Here is a 16,829-nt window from a genome sequence, read left to right on the forward strand (position 1 = left end):
AGAAGGCCAACAGCATCCTGGCTTGTATCAGAAATAGTGTGGCCAGCAGGACCAGGGAAGTGATCGTGCCCCTGTACTTGGCACTGGTGGGGCTGCACTTCAAACACTGTGTTCAGTTTTGGGCCCCTCACTGCAAGAAGGACATTGAGTTACTGGAACATGTCCAGAGAAGGGCAACAAAGCTGGTGAAGGGTCTGGAGCACAAGAATTATGAGGAGCAGCTGAGGGGAACTGGGATTGTTTAGTCTGGAGAAGAGGAAGCTGAGGGGAGACCTTATTGCTCTCTACAGCTCCAGAAAAGAGAGTGTAGAGAGGTGGTGTTGGTCTCTTCTTCCATGTAACCAGTGACAGGATGAGAGGAAATGGCCTCAGGTTGCACCAGGGGAGGTTTAGATTGGATACTGGGTGAAATTTCTGTACTGAAAGAGTGGTCAAGCACTGGAAGGGGCTGCCCAGAGCAGTGGTGGAGTCCCCATCCCTGGAGGGGTTCAGGAAGCTCCTGGATGTAGCACTTAAGGACATGGTTTAGTGGGCATGGTGGGGTTGGGTTGACGGTTGGACTCGATGATCTTAGGGGTCTCTTCCAACCTGAATGATTCTGTGATTCTGTAACAAACTCTTATTTTTGTAGAACATTTTAGTAATGAATTTTCATGAGCTGGAAGGCAGAAAGGACCATCACCGTAATCCTTTCCTACTTCTAGATATTCTCTCTTTTCAATGTGCACTGTATATTTTTCCACTTTGGCTTATAGAGTTGTTATATCCCAAGTCAAGAGACTTCTAAAAATCTTTTTAGGACTCCATTCAATAAGTAAATCTTTAACTACAATGAAACGCTGCTCAGTTGAGCAATTTCAACATATAATTCTCCTATAAAATTTTCTTTTTGTCGATGAGTTAGAACTACACTTGAGAAATCTGTTTTATAGAATCTGTAGGGATCTTCTAGTGGTTTTTTTCAGGAAGATTTGCAACTGGGAATATTTATACAGCGCTCTAATTGACTTATTTTCTTACCTTTAGCATAATTTATTTAATATTAAAGTCTCAGCGATTCGTGTCTCATTATAAACTTGGAATTATGAGGTCAAAGTGGAGCGCATTGACTGCTTGGGGCAGAGGGAGGAGCAGCACTGATGGGTTGTGGAGAGGAAGCCCTGTTCCTCTGGGAAACTGGTAAAAATAGCACATGGGAAACAAAACTTGAGCTCGACATGGAATTGCTGAAGCCCCAGTCAATTTACGGGGAATTTACTGCATAAAGGCTCTGAGACAATTCTGTGAACTCATTTTATAGTAGTAGAAAATGTGAGTAATAAAGTGCTCGACGTTCAGATTTTCTGGTATTTGACATATTTAGCGTGTTACAGTAAGATCCATCTCTTGAACAAAGCGATAATTAGTTTAGAAGAGATGCTGTAGAGGCTGTCACGAATGTGTGTTTTGTGTTTCCATGAAACTTGCCTTGAATCCTTTTCTGGGAAGAACAGAATTATCTTTTTCCCCTTAATCTCATTTATATACTGGAAATGTCACTTTGGTTTGTATGTCCTTTAATCATTGCTTACTCCATTTGTATGATTTTAACCCGTTAATTGTTTTAATTTGTAGTAATATTTGATCATAGTAAAACTTACTGAACTCCAATTTTAACTGTGTATTTAAAATTCACTGAGTTTTCTGTCTCCACAGGACTGTGCTCAGAAACTGTCCCTGTAACTGATGCGTCACACAGTGAACCGGTTGAAGAAAGCCTTTTCCGTCCCCCTTGCCATTCTTTTTCCACCGTCTTCGATGAGGACAAGCCAATAGCCAGCAGTGGAACGTACAACTTGGACTTCGATAACATTGAGTTGGTTGATTCTCTCCATGCCTTAGGACCGAGCTCTCCAGAATTGAAGAATCGTGACCCCAAAGCGAATGTTCGAAGAAAATCGACCGATTCGGTCCCCATTTCCAAATCTACGTTGTCTCGATCTCTTAGCTTGCAAGCCAGCGATTTTGATGGAGCATCTTACCTTGGCAACAGCGAGACATTAGCACCAGCAGCAGATGTGTACGGTACTGGTTCAAGCAGTGCTTCCAGTACCCTGAAGAGAACCAAGAAATCCAGACCGGCGTCCTTAAAAAAGAAGCAGTCAGCAAAGAAATCTCTGGATGCTCCTCCAGTGAAGGAAACACCACAAGAACCATCGGACCTTGGCCAAGCACATTGTTCCCCAGGTGAGGATAAACCAGCATCTGAAGGAAAGGCTGACTCGGTAAAGCCCGAATGTACTGAACCTTCTAAAACCTCTGCTGAGAAAGAGGAGGCCCTGCCTGTGCCTGACGGGTCCTACCCTTTGGATCCAGACAGTTTGGAAGGGATTGGTGCGTTTAGCACGGGAGGCGGCAAAGTCCAAAACTCTCCCCCTGACAATAAGAAAACCCTACCTCTTACAACGGCCCCGGAGGCCGGGGAGGTGACTCCTCCTGACACCGGAGGACAAGAAGATCCCCCGGTCAAAGGCATCGCCGTGAGGCTGGAGTTCGATTACTCTGAAGAAAAAGGGGTGAGTGAAGACCAGCAGGAGAGTACTCCTCCTCCCAAAAAAGCAGGTAAAAAGCCTGGTGCTAAAATGCCGCTACGGAGGCCAAAGACTAAAAAGTCAGTGGAAAAGCTTGACAATGCTCCGACCACGCCGACCAAGTCACCCCCTGATCCAAACGAAATCCCTATCACGAAAGGCTCTTACACTTTTGACATTGACAAGTGGGATGATCCCAATTTTAATCCCTTCTCGTCGAGCACGAAAATGCAGGAGTCGCCCAAACTGCCTCAGCAGACGTACAGTTTTGAGCCAGACGCCTGTGAGGACTCTATTGACCCTTTCAAGTCTTCTTCGAAGATAGCCAGCTCGCCCTCGAAATCTCCAGCTTCCTTTGAGATACCAGCCAGTGCCAGTGAAACCAATGGAACCGAAGGGGACAACTTGAATAAACCTGCCAAAAAGAAGAAGACGCCACTAAAAACGTAAGTTAAAGGGCTCAGTTGTTTCTAGATCAGAAGCAGGACATCCCTACCTTTATCTTAGCACTGTTACACCCAGTTTGTATTTGAACAGAGAAAGGAAGATGCTGTTGAATGTTGGTAGCCACACAACTGGATTCATGCTGGAGGTCTGTACGTGTTCTCCCTCAACCTGGTTCCTCAAAGCTTTATCTTTACAGAGCGAAGGGGAGAACTGGGGCTAAATCAGACTGTTGGGGTCAGGCCATTGGATTTTTGACGTTTCGGAGCTCAGTGTAGCTGTGAATCCGATGAAGCTCGAATTTTATCAATTTTCTGCCAAATTTTCAGTGACCTCATCTTTGGAATTTGATAGCGTTTAAGCTGATCAAAGTAGTCACACTAATAAGGACTATTTTGTGAATCATCTGTTTTAAGAGTAAGACTTTAAAGGGTAAGGCAGTGAGAAATCTGTTGTACAGGAAGGTGGTTTTATCCAATGACTTACAGTATTTGAAAGAAAATAACCTGAAACAGGAGATCACAGTACTAAAACTTCTATTTTAAAATACAAGACTGAAAAATGGGAAGAATTTCATTTCTCTGGCAGAGCTTACAGTTCTGCAGAAGGGTTAACATCTCGACTGCTACGTTTTAGGGAAATGTTCAGGTTTTAGGCTCAGTTGACAGGTTGCAGGATAAATTCTCTGGGTTGTTGTATTTAGATATTTGGTTAATGACTTCAATGGCTACTTACATTGACTCTGTGGTGAACTTGCTGGTGTGTGTGTTATCTTACCCATTCAGACACGGTTATTTTGAGTTGGTAGTTAGTAATTTTATATCCCATTTATCTGAAATCGATATCCTGTGCGTGTCTGTAAGGAGGTATCTCACTGCACGTCCCTTTATGGTTTAAATGTTTCAGCTAGCAAAATTGTGGCTACAAAATTACAAAAGGCTGGCAATTTGAAGATAACGTGGTTAATGTAAACCAGTACAAAGGATGACCTCCCTTGTGCAGCGAGATGGAGATTGTTCATTTTTTTCTCAGCAGCCTGCCGCCTTTTAGCCTTCAAATTCAAGCCCCTTGCCAGATTTAAGGAAGCTTGTGCCATTTTTTTACTTTTTAGAGGCATTTCTGACTTATGGAAATTATAGACCACTGGATAGTTGAGTTGGTGTTTGAGGGAGAAGCCAGTTTTTTCTTGTGTTGCTTCTTTTTGAGGTATGCCTGGGGGAAATTGAGGTGGGATTTAAGAAGCATGCTAGGCTGACATGTTTTCTGAGCCTTCAGTCCAAGCTGGTTTAATCCAAAACAAGAAGACTTAAAAGTCCAAGTGTGAGAGAGGAACAGTTTGACTCTTGCTGGGGAAGTGAGAGGGGGAGAGGGGAATTTTAACATCACCAGATCCTTAAGTGTGAGTTTTTGGCCAGCCAGGGTGTCCTCGTGTCTTCCAGTAGCTCCAGTGGAGTTGGCAGACCCCCAGTATGAACCTCTTGCGTCCACCCATTGCGGTAAATGTTAGAATCAGTTCCAAAGTTGTTAATGTAGAGTTGTTAATTAGCCTGAGGCTGCTTGGGGGATGCCAGGGGAAGCAGGGGCTCTGGTTGCTTCTGTGGGTCTCTGGTGTCTCCATGAAAAGGGCCCTCGGCATGGGGTCCTCCATGGGGAGAAACCCTGGCTGAGCAGGGACATGGGGTGTAGGACCCTCCTTGTGGTGCTCCCTTGGTGGGACCAGAGGGAGAAGCCAATGCAAGATGCTTTGGCTGCAATGGGTGGAAAATAGGGTGTTTTAATTAGGAAATCACAGAATCACAGCATGGTCGGGGTTGGAAGGAGCCTCTGAAGATCATCCAGTCCCACCCCCCTGCTAGAGCAGGATCACCCAGGTACTGTGATATACCAGGACTTCTAACACTGAATTAATAGAGAATTTTGCAAACCCAGAGGATTTTATTAGCACTGTTGAGGGGTGCAGAAACAAAACTTCATGGACCAGTTTGAAAATGTGTTCCTCGTACAGAAAGACAGCGATTTCTAGATGAGACATATGGAGGGTGAAGAAACCAGGCATGAGTTTGAGCCATCGCTAAACTTGTACTGCTTTCAGTCTGTGCCATATGCTAATAGCCTGTGTTTTACCTGGGTTAATACAAAGCCATAAGTTTTTATTATGGAATGTAAGCTGCAGCAGTCTCAGCATTGACCTCCATGTGAAAAAAGGAGATTTTCAGCTTGATGCAAATGTTTCTCTGGACGTACACCGAAGGGCTGAGCTGTTTGGAGACCCATCGTCTTGCTCGGGTGATGCTGAACAGAGAGCAGTGGATGTCTCCCAAGTGCCTGCTTCCAGTGATGGCCAAAAATGGGTGCCTTGTGTAGACGTTGCTCTCCAGACTTCTGGATGATTGGTGACTGTGCTGAGCTTATGAGTAGATGAAAACTTTTCTTAGTCGTGATTGTTTGGCAAGGTTTGCTTCTGTTTTGGGGGGCAGTTTGTTCTGTAACACGAAGTTGGGCTTCAGTGAGGGCCAGAAGAGATGAGATTTAAAGAAATGTCGTTTTCTTGCTTGGCTTAGGTGAATGATTTGAAATGGGCAAGTGGCTTTTTCTGTACTGTCGTAACAAATCAGCAGACGGGAAAGGACCGTGCATAGCTCTGCACTTTCCTTAAGCTTAGAGAGAATTTGAGAGCAGTTTGACATCCCAAACATCGTAACAAGTGCTGTGTTTTAGAAAGAAAGGAGGCGGTTCCCATCAGGGGAGGCAAGGAGAGTTACTGTGTTGAGAAGAACTTAACTCGGAGGCCTCAGCTTTGAAAAATGTGTTTTGTAAGATGAAAGCGTGTCAGAAGTATAACATTGAAGTGGAAAGCATTAAAAGACTTGATGAATATTTTTTTCTCCCCGTGTATTTCACAATAAAAAGCAGGGGTTAAGATTACACAGGTAGAAAATATGCATGATGAGATTGCCTTAACACATTAACATTAACAGTATTTGTAGGTTTATCTTTTTTGTCAGTTCCTTCTGTCTGTCTCTCTTTTCTTTGTCTTATTTGTCTTAGGATGGTAGAAGATGTGATGTCTGTATGTTCTCTGTTGTAAGTAATCCTAAGCTAACAATTCAAGTTTCCTCTTTGATTTATGGGCTTTTTAATTTTACTTATTTATTTTGCAGCATGATCGGTTGTTACTCAGCATGAAGCTTTTCCCTTACCTATTTCACTTCACTGGCGCATATGAAAGCTGTTTTAAGTTGCCTGCTTGCGAATGAGTTTGACAAATCTATTGCCTCATTAGATGTTTACCTGTCAAAGATCCTCTTTTAAAAACTATATAGATGTTGTATCCTTGAGCTAAAATATGGAACATATTGTACAGTGATATTGTACAATGTCTTTGGTAAATACTGCATAAAGTGTTTGTCCTTCTTAAAGGAATAAGTTTCCCTGATTACCTCTAACATCGTAACTCCATAATTAGCAGCATCGAACACACCAATATTCAGCTGTCCAATTTATTTTCGCCTCTAGATGTGGTATTGATTTGCCCTTTACCGATTGAAACCCACCGTTATCATTCCTAGTGCTGATCTGGCCGTCATTGATCAGGGGTGAGCTGGTGGGCAGTCGTTTTTGCCACTGCATCTCAGTTCCAACATTAAGTCTGTATCAGCGAGTTTGCTCTTCTAGTTAGTAACATCACTGTGTTTGAATAACCCTGGCATCAAGAAAACAGGTAGATAACAGGTTCATTTCCTTGCTAGAACATATTTTGAACTAATTGCAAATAAACATAAAGGCAATATTCATCATTATACACCGAGACGTACCGTGTGGTGCGCCTTCCTTCTGCCTGATTGAGCCCTGTGGGATTTGGGAGGGCTTCAGTGTCCGTGCTCGCAGCACTGTGAGCTGTCGGGGGACTGGCAGCAGAATTGCCATATTTGCTGTTGGATTTGGTTAAAAGAGGACCCTTGTGCACATTGGTATGGGCAGAGCTTTGTTCTGGCACCTGGGGAACAGCGTCTGCCTCGGCTTTTTTTTTAATGCAGTTCACCCAAAGCGCACCAGGTTTTTTGCTTAATGATTTATGGGGTCATTGGAGCTCAGTGCCCAAGTTTATCACAGCTTTAATTCTCATTTAAAGATGTGGTTTAGACCTAATTTTCAGATGGGAAGCTGAAGCAGGCAAATGCTAAACAATTCGCCTAAGGCCAGTGAGGATGTCTGTGGTGGAGCGGGGATTTGAATTGCAATCGAGCAGCAGCTCCGTTCTGTAAATGTGTCGGTAGCTGGCATGAAAAATATGGCAATCCTGCTTTTTCTCAGCTTTTGGGGTATCGAGGCCTGTTCCAAGTGCATGACAAGAATATGTACCTGAGCATGTTTCTCTGCGGTGCTGTGCCTAACGGACGGGATTTGCAAGCAGAAGGGCTTACAGAGGTCGGATTGTCTGTGGCTGTCTCTTGCTAAGTGTGAAATGACCCGATTCTTGCTGGGATTACCATATTAACTGTTTTAACTTTATTTTCAGTGATACATTTAGGGTAAAAAAATCACCAAAAAGATCCCCGCTATCCAATCCTCCTTCTCAGGTAAAGCACTGCCTTCTTTTGATGCATGCCGTTTGTGTCCTTGTAGGGGCAAAAAAGGGGAAATTTGGGTTGTTTGTAGAATTGTAGAGATTTTTGTAAAGCATGTAAACATATTGGTGTTCAAGTATAGCACACTGGGCTGTAATCATAAATGTTAAGAAGTGTGTATCCAAGACTATATATTTAGATTTAGATATACAAGTGTGTACACACTTAGAGCTAGTATTTGCTCTGGGAAATCCTGTTGGACTATTTGTGCGTGGACTTTGGAAATGGAGCCGTAATATGAATAAATACCTGCAGTCAGTTTTCTGAATAACAAGACGTAACTGTCCACCCTGGAATTTCTAGATTAGAAAGTCAGAAACAAAATGCATCCATCGAACTGGTGGGCTGGAAGGGAGATAGGAATAAAAGAAGTAGGCCGCTCTCCCAGGAACATGTGCTGGCATGGTTTTATTCCTTGTTTTAAGCCGCTGGCAGGTGGTTTTCTTGGAAGAGAGTTTGACAAAAGCTGCTCTGCCTGCAAAGGCCTGGGCGCTTTGATGTGGCACGGCTCCCTCCACGCTGCTGTTCCTCTTTCTGTTCTCATCCTCCCCTTTTATTTATGGTGATTGGCAGCCTACAAGTGAAGAAAGGGTTCGTGACCCCCCAGACCTATGAAGGGGAAGCCTAAAAAGTCACTTTTGGTAAAAAAGATTTCAGCCGTGGGTGATGTGTGCCACTTATGTCAAGTGCCTGACAGATTTAAGTGGCTCTGGGTTCTCTTTCTTCCTTGGTTATCAAGGCAGCTTTGCAATGTGAGTGTTTATCATCAAAGAGTTAAGTTATCCTGGGAAAACTCGTGGCTAGTAGAGTTCGAAGTAAAGTATTTTAATACTTTTCATTAAGTATTTTATACAGAGCTGCTGCAAAGCATACGGAATTAAAAAGATGACTGCGGTCATGCAAAGGAATTCAGTGTTAATTATTCTATGTGTTAATGAAAGATAATAGAATTAATTGGCACTTGTTGTCTGCAGGATCCCACTCCACTGCCCACTCCAGAAACACCTCCCGTCATTTCCACGGTGGTTCATGCAACCGACGAGGAGAAACTGGCGTCTTCGGTGACCGGTCAGAAGTGGACCTGCATGACCGTGGACCTGAACACGGACAAGCAGGACTACCCGCAGCCCTCTGACCTGTCTACGTTCGTTAACGAGACCAAGTTCAGCTCTCCCACAGAGGGTATGTTGTGTAAAGGACTTCTGCATCCAGCTGATGTGTTTATTGAGAGAGGAGGTTTGGTTCGTTCAAGGATAACGGCATATAGTTTGCTGAAAACAAATTATTATTTTAGAACCCTAAAAGGTGTTGTTTTTTGGACCAGTTTGGGGAACTTGCAATTATGAGCAGCTGAATGTAGGTACCACCTTGAGTTTTGGAGAAGAGAAGAAGCTTAAAGGAGAATGGAAGGGATCTTCAGAGAAAGGCTTTTGCTTCCCTTGGTTAATTGTAGACGTGTTCTGTTCTTCTCTGTGCACTGGGCCTTCATGGGAGACTGGGGCTGGTGCTGCTCTCAGTCAGTGCTCTTGGATCCGGAGGCACTGAGCTGATTTTACCAGAGCCTGGTCCACTGCTGTGAGTGGGAGAAGATCCCAGGTTAAAATTCTGCTCAAAGTCTGTCTATTGCATTAAAACCCTTGACATGCCATTTCTCCTCCAGGTTCTTAGGATCCAGGTATCTTTATGCATAAAAATGGCCAGGATATTCCCTGTGTAATACAGTTATCATTCACATACAACTTAAAGTAGCCTTCTAGGTCAACTTACTAAGAATTTTTTGTCTTATACTTTCCTATAAGCAGCTGTGAGCTAAAGCTGGAGGTTTCTGTCAAGAGAACTGTCATTGCTGCTCTGTGCAAAGGACAGAAATTAGGAATTTGGTGTGTGGGCTTCCTTGAAGTCCCCAGAGGCAATAGTGCAATGCAGCATCTGCTCGAAGGGCAGGTTTTCAGCTTTGTGGGTGGGAGGGATGAGTTTAACTTGGCTTCAACTTGGTCTTCTTGATTGGAGTATTTGTTTTCTTCCCTAACCTTTCAACCCATGTCCCAATCTACCATCAAAGCTGCTTTATGCCGTTTTGGACTCGGTGTGAGGAGTTTTTGCCTAATGAAGAGCTGCTAAGCTTTTAGGTCAAAAGTATTCGACATTAAAAGGCTTGAATAATCACAGTGGTTTTAACGCAGCTGCACATGTTCATGTGCACGTGTTTATGTTTGTGTGGCCTGGGCATTTTGGAAATCTGCTGGGTCTTGTGTACAGATAAGTATTTCAGTCTGGACAGATCCATTTGGCTTTATTGTCAAATTACAGTTTTTAGACACTGGCTTCACTTCATTTGTGTTAAAAGAAATAATTTAAAGAAATATTTCTTTTTTTACAAAATAAGCCCCCCAAATCTGGGAAAATGGAAATTATATGGAAGGAAATGGAACAAAAGAATAGTGAGAGATACTCTAAGGCAATCATTTTAGCTATCAAAGTGGGTAGAAGAAAGTGAGCAAAGCTCCTAATTAAATGCTAATTGTCTTGTCTCGTGTGTGCTGCATGGTATAGTCGGGGTTTTAGGTTGCATGCTAATTACAATCAACAATGCTTCCGCTTTTCAGATCTCTTAAAAATAATAATTTTTTCCCCATGACAGTCTTGCTCCTGCACCACTGGGGATTTTTCTGAGTAATTCCAGGGCTGTTTCTCACTGCGAATATTTTTCCCCCTCCCAGACACAAGTATGAGTAACGTGTAACCTAACACGGCGTTTGGACAGGTACAGCCCAATACTGAGTCAGCTGATACCTCCAGCCCTCAGCTCTTGCATGTGCTCCTTACAACCGCTGCCTTTTTGGTGTTGCGCAGATCAGAAATAAGCAGTAATTATTAGCAGCAAGTGCTGATGTAATCTTGCAGCTATTTGTGGGAGGAGTTGGAGGACACCGCTTAGTAAGTCTGTCGTATGTATTTATAAAAGATAATTCTCTTACTTTATGGGATATCCTGGGCATTTGTAAATCTGAATGTATAGAGATAACTGGAGCCTAAGATTTTGGAGGGGAGACGATGTCTTAGAGGAGATACCTGGGAGAGGAGATAGTGTTTAATTATGCAGGAAACTTCAGTGAGCAGTGAGACCACACAAACTGCGTTCAGCGAGCCACGGCGTTCCTTTTGTTTCTAGCTGAAGTATTTCCATCTGGGTCCTGCCTTTTTTAAATGGGTAACGTTAAATCCGTGTCGTCCCAGAAGTCGGCTGGGATGACTGCAGGCAGATGGAGGACTGGTGCCAGCAGAGGACAGTGCTGGTCCGTCTGCTGCCCGTCAGCGTGCCCCTACGCTCACCGATGGCTCTTTGGGGTCACAGAGCTGCCCCATAATCATTAGTGAGGCACTTCACTATGTGTAGATCAGGGAAATACTGAAAGGCAGTTACTAAACACTTGAAGCTGTTACTGGGTTTTCACTCTTTCTCCTGCCATGCTGCATCCAGGAGGTGGTCTGAATGGCATAAGTTCAGTTTTGGGTTTGCTTTCACTAGGAAGAATCATGTATCTGATACCAGGAGGTTGTCCATCTTGCCTGGTGCCCCATTACCACTGAAAACATATGGTGCTGGGGATTTAAACGTGCTATTGCAGCATTCTCTTCACTGAGACATTTTACTATTAATATCCCCCACGTGTCAGGCACTGAGAGTTTGTGGCTGTTCCTCTTCAGTGGTGGTTTGACAAAATACATATTTTGTTGGACAGAATACATAGACTTGTGGGAATTACAGTGTTTTTAGTCTACAATGCTTTTTATTATAAGAAAAAAATTGGGCATTGTAAACTCACATTGACCCTTTGAAACTTTATTTTTTTAAACAAAACAGGTGAGAGATTATCTTTGGGTTTGGGGCTTTTTTAAAAGATCAAATGTTGTAATGGTGGTTCCCATCTTCCTGATACAAACCCTACTTTTCAGAAGCTCCCCAATTCTAGAAGAGCTTTTGCACATACTTTTATCTTAATTTCAGTGCTATTGTGCCATTCATTAGAAGTTATCTATAATGGAGATGAAGTTATACAGGCGCTTTGTTGAATTAACTTATGGAAACAGAGCAGAATACAGCATTAGGACTAATTAACGACGTTTTTAATTTTCAAATGAAGGTGTCATCGAATGAAGCCTGTGCTTTTATTTGGGTGCAGGAAGGTTTGCTCTCTTTCCCATTTTGCTGTATTTTATCTGTCTGCGTCTATATCAGCTCACTACTGGGTGACCATGGATTGGAAGGAAATGCTGGTTATTCCCTCCAGTGTAATTAGGAGAGGCAGTAAAGATTTGCATTTTTATTAAGATGTGGATTTAGGGTTCTTTGTAAATCTTCCTGCCTTAGGCTTTTCTCCTCTGTATCTAAAATGTGGACACTGTTGTGTCACCCCTTGTTCAGTGAGCATGCAGGTATTTGATGTATCTTTTTATCTTAAGCGATACCCCAATAGTCCTTAGTTAAAAACTGTGTGATAAACATTAAGAAATTACTTCATTTCTCAACAGCTTTTAAAATACTCATTCATACGTTAAGGGAAACTGGTATCAGCATTACCAATTGTTGAAAAATGTGTGTTCTGTGATAAGATAACCTGACGGAGGAAACTTCTCTGTGCTCGGAAAGCGCTCTGAGACGTTGGTCCCTGGGGCAGAATCTTCAGCAAATTGATAAAGCTGAAATTTTTCAAGCAAATGAATTTGCCTGAAATGTGTCACAGGTTCATTGTTGAAAATCGGTGAAAATCAGTGCACTTTCTGCTTTCTCTGTGTATTCTATTAATAGCTCATAGAAAGTATTGAGCAGAACGGGAGTGACCCTTGTAAATGAGAAGAGATCTCATTTACTTCTGCAAAAAATCATTTCATGGCATGTGTTTAATGGCTCTCTTTTGTTTCTGTTGCAGAATTGGAATATGGCAACTCGTATGAAATAGAATATATGGAGAAAATAGGCTCCTCTGTGCCTGTAAGTTCTCCCTTCCATTTCCATTCATTTGCATCCCCTTGTCATAATATACTATCCTGATAATGCCGTCAGCCTCACTACCCCTTAAATTAATTACAGTGTGCCTGCAGCAGATCTATAAAACCAGTTCCTTTAAATTGGTATAACTGGGGCAAATTGCATGTGCTTTGTTTTCCTATAGCCTGTAGAGCTCCTTCCACTTTATTATCTTATTTTGAAGCTAGCACCATAGGAGTTATTTCTGGAGATTAAAAGCAAATCAGTATTTCCAGCAGTGTAGAGCACAAAGCTGTCTACATCAACTACTGAAGTATTTTAGGAAACTCAGAGTAAAACATTGAAGAAGATGGAGGGAATCAGAAGAATGACTGTGAAATGTAGGATGCAGTACTGTACATTATCAGTTGTTTTGCCTTCTATTTAATTCATGGGTGTGATAGCTCAACTAGATCCCGTGGGGTTATATCCACAGGGAAAGTTAGGACAACCAAGCGTGTATGTCAGGTGCTTAAACTGATGAGAAGAACATTGGTTTCAATGAATATTTCAGTAACACATTCAGTTAAGGGATGCCTGGTGCCTGCCAGGACCAGAAATCTGATGAACCCTCCAGTGGGAGAAGAAGAGCCATTACAAAGAGTGAACTGTTCAGATTTTGGTCTCTAATGGCTTCTTCCTTAAGGGGGCCATCTCAGTATCAGCACAGACTATATTAGAGTCCTGTACGATTAGTTGTCTGTCAAGTCATTTGGTCACTTAAAGCTTCAGTGACCTGAATTAGCTCTAATGGAGAACGGTTGAGTTGCTTAATGAGCCTTTCTTTTGCTGTTGCCAGCAGGATGATAGCACCCCGAAGAAACAATCTTTATACCTAATGTTTGATGCGCAGCAGGAGAGCCCAGTCAAATCGCCTCCCATCAGACTGTCTGATTCCACCACGCCGTGCTCAGGGTACGTCTCTGCCAGCAAATTCGGCAACGGAAAAGGGTGTCAGGGAAATGGGTTGCCATCATGCCACATACACAGGCAGTTCTTCTTCTTTCTGCCTCTTGTGTTGCCGAGTTGTTTGTTTAAAAATAGATTCCCATCTGTGTACACATATGATAGAGAATAGAGGGCAAAGATACAGAAGTTGTATAATGGGAAGGAATAAGGATATATATTTCTCCTTCATATTCTTATTAAATAGAGTCACAGTGGCAACTGTCTCACTGAACTGTGACTTCCTACTTACAGTTTTTTCCTCAGATAATGAGGCCATTTTCATGTCAATTTAGAAATCTGATTGCAGCTTTTCACTTGGCCTTTCCTAGATGTAATTTCAGAACAAGGAGTCTGGTTCATAGGGACAGGATGCGGGGGTTGTATTTACTTCCACAAATTTTGCTTGTTAAGAACATCTGTTCTCGTTAGTAAAAGTTGTTTGTTGGGAGAGATGCAGGTCACAATGGAAAAGGGGTAAAAAGGCAAGTGAGAAATATTTAAGGAATGTGCATAACTTTTCCGATGGAACTGGCCTTATTCAGATGAGTCCGGCACATTGCTTTGAAAGGATATTGCAAAGTCTCATGAGATATAATGACATGAATTTGAGGTGAAACAACGTATGTGTATATGTGTGTGTATGTATATACACATGTGAAAGTAAAATCTTTTTCCAGGTCAAGTTTTGAAGACCCTGAAGCCCAGCAACCCTCTGGGATGAAAATCCAGCACCCAGCTTCCCGCGTCCTAGCCGCCAGCCAAGAGGCACATTTACAGTCGCCTGACAAGTCAAAGCAGAAAGACCTGGAGCCCATGACCCTAGGAACAACTCCTGAGGCTATTGAAATAGTAAGTTGTTTATGAGAAGAGTTTGGGAATTGTTTTCCTGCAGTAATTCCTCATGTCATAGAAGAGGTAGCAAAGGTGGATCTTGAAAGCTGAGTGAAACTCCACCTGATACTTCAATATCTTGCATGTGGTAGGATCCAAGTGGGGGAGGTAGACTGATGGAAATAGGAATTCTCTGAATTTTTACTGTAGCCTGACATGTTCTAGTCATAACTCACTCCAAGTTGATACACTGAAGTGCTTTTTTTCTCACACAGGCTTTTTTACACTGTTTTAATCCAATATTTGAAGAAATATTTTATATATGAAATAGCAAGGTTTATATAAACGCAGAGACATGGTTTGTTCTCTTGCATGCACTGTGAGTTTTCAAAATTTTGTTGGTGAAAAACAGGCGCCCTTTCACTTTTTTGTATAAACTGTTTAACATTGTTGTCATTTGATACCGATAACGTGAAATTCACATTTGTGGTCATTAGATCTAGTTCTAGCTTCCAGTTAAATCACTTTTTCCAGTGGCTTTTCTGGGTTGGATTTGAATTCGTGGTGAGCCCTTCCTTTCTGTCAGCCCTACAGACTTTTGAGCATTGGTTCTCAAATTCATGAAGATTCCCTCAAGGCCACCACTTTTCTAGGCAAACCTGTTTCAGAAATGCCTACAGCACTAGGAATGTTAAGCTATATGACCATATATTTACTGAGGAGTCAAAATAAGAAGCAGCTCACTTCAATACTGTGCTTAATTTATATTAGCAATGCTGCTGATACCACCTCACAAAATACTACTGTGAGCTTGAATGCTTTTCTCACTGCAGGGAGTCTTGGATGCTCAAATCCCAGAGGTCTGGTTTTTGCCATCCTGATTCTGTCCACCCTCATACTGTGTATTTTTCCTGATCATGTTATGATTGTGAACATAACTTAGTTTATTTAAAAGACTTTGTACAGACTGCAAAAAGAGTCTTGCTGAGGTTCCCCTTGGTTTTGGCAGCCTGCAAAGCTTTTAGCCTGCCTTAGAGATGCCAGAACTGATCATAAACTATTGTACAGACAAACCCTATGATAACTGTTTGAAAACTATTGCAGAATTACCAAGAGTGGGCTGTGGTCTGTGGTTTGAGAGCCTTTAGAGGTTTTAATACTGCTTGCTTCATGTTGGTCTTGGAAAATTTACTCAGTTTTTAAATTAGGAAGAATTGTTCTTGAGCTTTGTTGCACCTATGAATTGTGTATTCAAAAGGCCATGACATCACTAGGAATCAACAGTTTGCAGACACATATGTTGCTTTTTTGGCCTGAACTACTTGGGCAAATCTCTGTCTCTTACTCTGTATCCTTCTTACTCTTCAGACATCTCCTGAGGACTCCTTTGTCTCTGCTGATGCTCTTCTCAATAGGATATCTAAGAAAACCTCAATATGCGACCAGCCTGAATATCTAGATCCTGACTTGGCGGAGAAGAACCCCCCAGTGTTTGCTCAGAAACTTCAGGTTTGTAGCAGAAATATAATTGTCACTTTTCTTTAAGTTTGTCTGTGTGCAGGCAGAGGAAAGCTTTACCTCATCTGAAAGGGATGAAGGGAGGTGGGAAAGAAGCAAAATAATGATTTGATTCTTTCCAGAGTAACTTTGGCTTTTCAGGAACTTGAAGAACAGAGATATTTTAATTTAATTCATATCACACATAAAGTTACACTTAAATTTAATCAACGGTTTCATTTATCCTATACCGTTGATGTGTATATTTTGCAAAAGTCTGTAAAGTAAATCTTTTAAGGTTGAACACAGGACTTGGTGTGTGCAGAGTTGCCTTGACACCTGGCCTTCGTAGGTCTGTATGCATAGGTTTGTTTTAGGCCCTAATTCTGCTGAAAGGAAAATTAGCCTTTGTTTTTCTGGTAATTTATCTAATGCAGAATTTGGCGTGGCTGCTTCTAGGAAAAGTGGATTGATCTGCAAACCAGTTCTGTATGTCAGGACATGTTTTCTCGAATATTTATAGTAAAATTTTAAACCAGCAAAGTTGAATTGAGAGCGGCAGCTGGCCTAAATTGACAGAAAATGAAAATAAAGGTAGGAGAGTCTCTGAAGAATAGCTTTAGCTTTGGAAAACACTTATTTTACTCAAATAATTGTTCATGTTTACCCCTAATGAAAATTGTTAATCTATACAGCTACCTCAGAACCAACCAAAAACTGGAGTTTTGTATCAATGCTGTAGTCTCAAAAGGAATTTTGGATGCGTTTGGCACCCAGGAGTTGTCAGAATTATACATGAAAATATACCATGCCATTTTTGAACGTGTTAAACATTTCTGCTGTGTCCTTAATGCACTTTTTTCTGTGGATTGCTCACAACCA

At 42.0% G+C, this 16,829-nt stretch overlaps 1 protein-coding gene across 1 annotated transcript in view; it reads left to right on the plus strand.

The window, feature by feature from the left end:
* The window catches only part of TACC2 (transforming, acidic coiled-coil containing protein 2), a gene marked incomplete at both ends in the record, with an annotated part of 72,485 nt that overhangs the window by 43,471 nt on the left and 12,185 nt on the right, over positions 1-16,829 (plus strand). The window contains 8 exons of the mRNA XM_010182702.1: positions 1,696-3,016; positions 6,063-6,098; positions 7,534-7,594; positions 8,617-8,824; positions 12,574-12,635; positions 13,471-13,586; positions 14,297-14,468; positions 15,819-15,959. Coding sequence (XP_010181004.1) covers positions 1,696-3,016; positions 6,063-6,098; positions 7,534-7,594; positions 8,617-8,824; positions 12,574-12,635; positions 13,471-13,586; positions 14,297-14,468; positions 15,819-15,959 — 2,117 coding nt within the window. The remainder of the gene's footprint in view (positions 1-1,695; positions 3,017-6,062; positions 6,099-7,533; positions 7,595-8,616; positions 8,825-12,573; positions 12,636-13,470; positions 13,587-14,296; positions 14,469-15,818; positions 15,960-16,829) is intronic.

The sequence above is a fragment of the Mesitornis unicolor genome, unplaced genomic scaffold (genome assembly GCF_000695765.1).
Source record: "Mesitornis unicolor isolate BGI_N332 unplaced genomic scaffold, ASM69576v1 scaffold2444, whole genome shotgun sequence".
In the NCBI taxonomy this organism is placed as follows: domain Eukaryota; kingdom Metazoa; phylum Chordata; class Aves; order Mesitornithiformes; family Mesitornithidae; genus Mesitornis; species Mesitornis unicolor.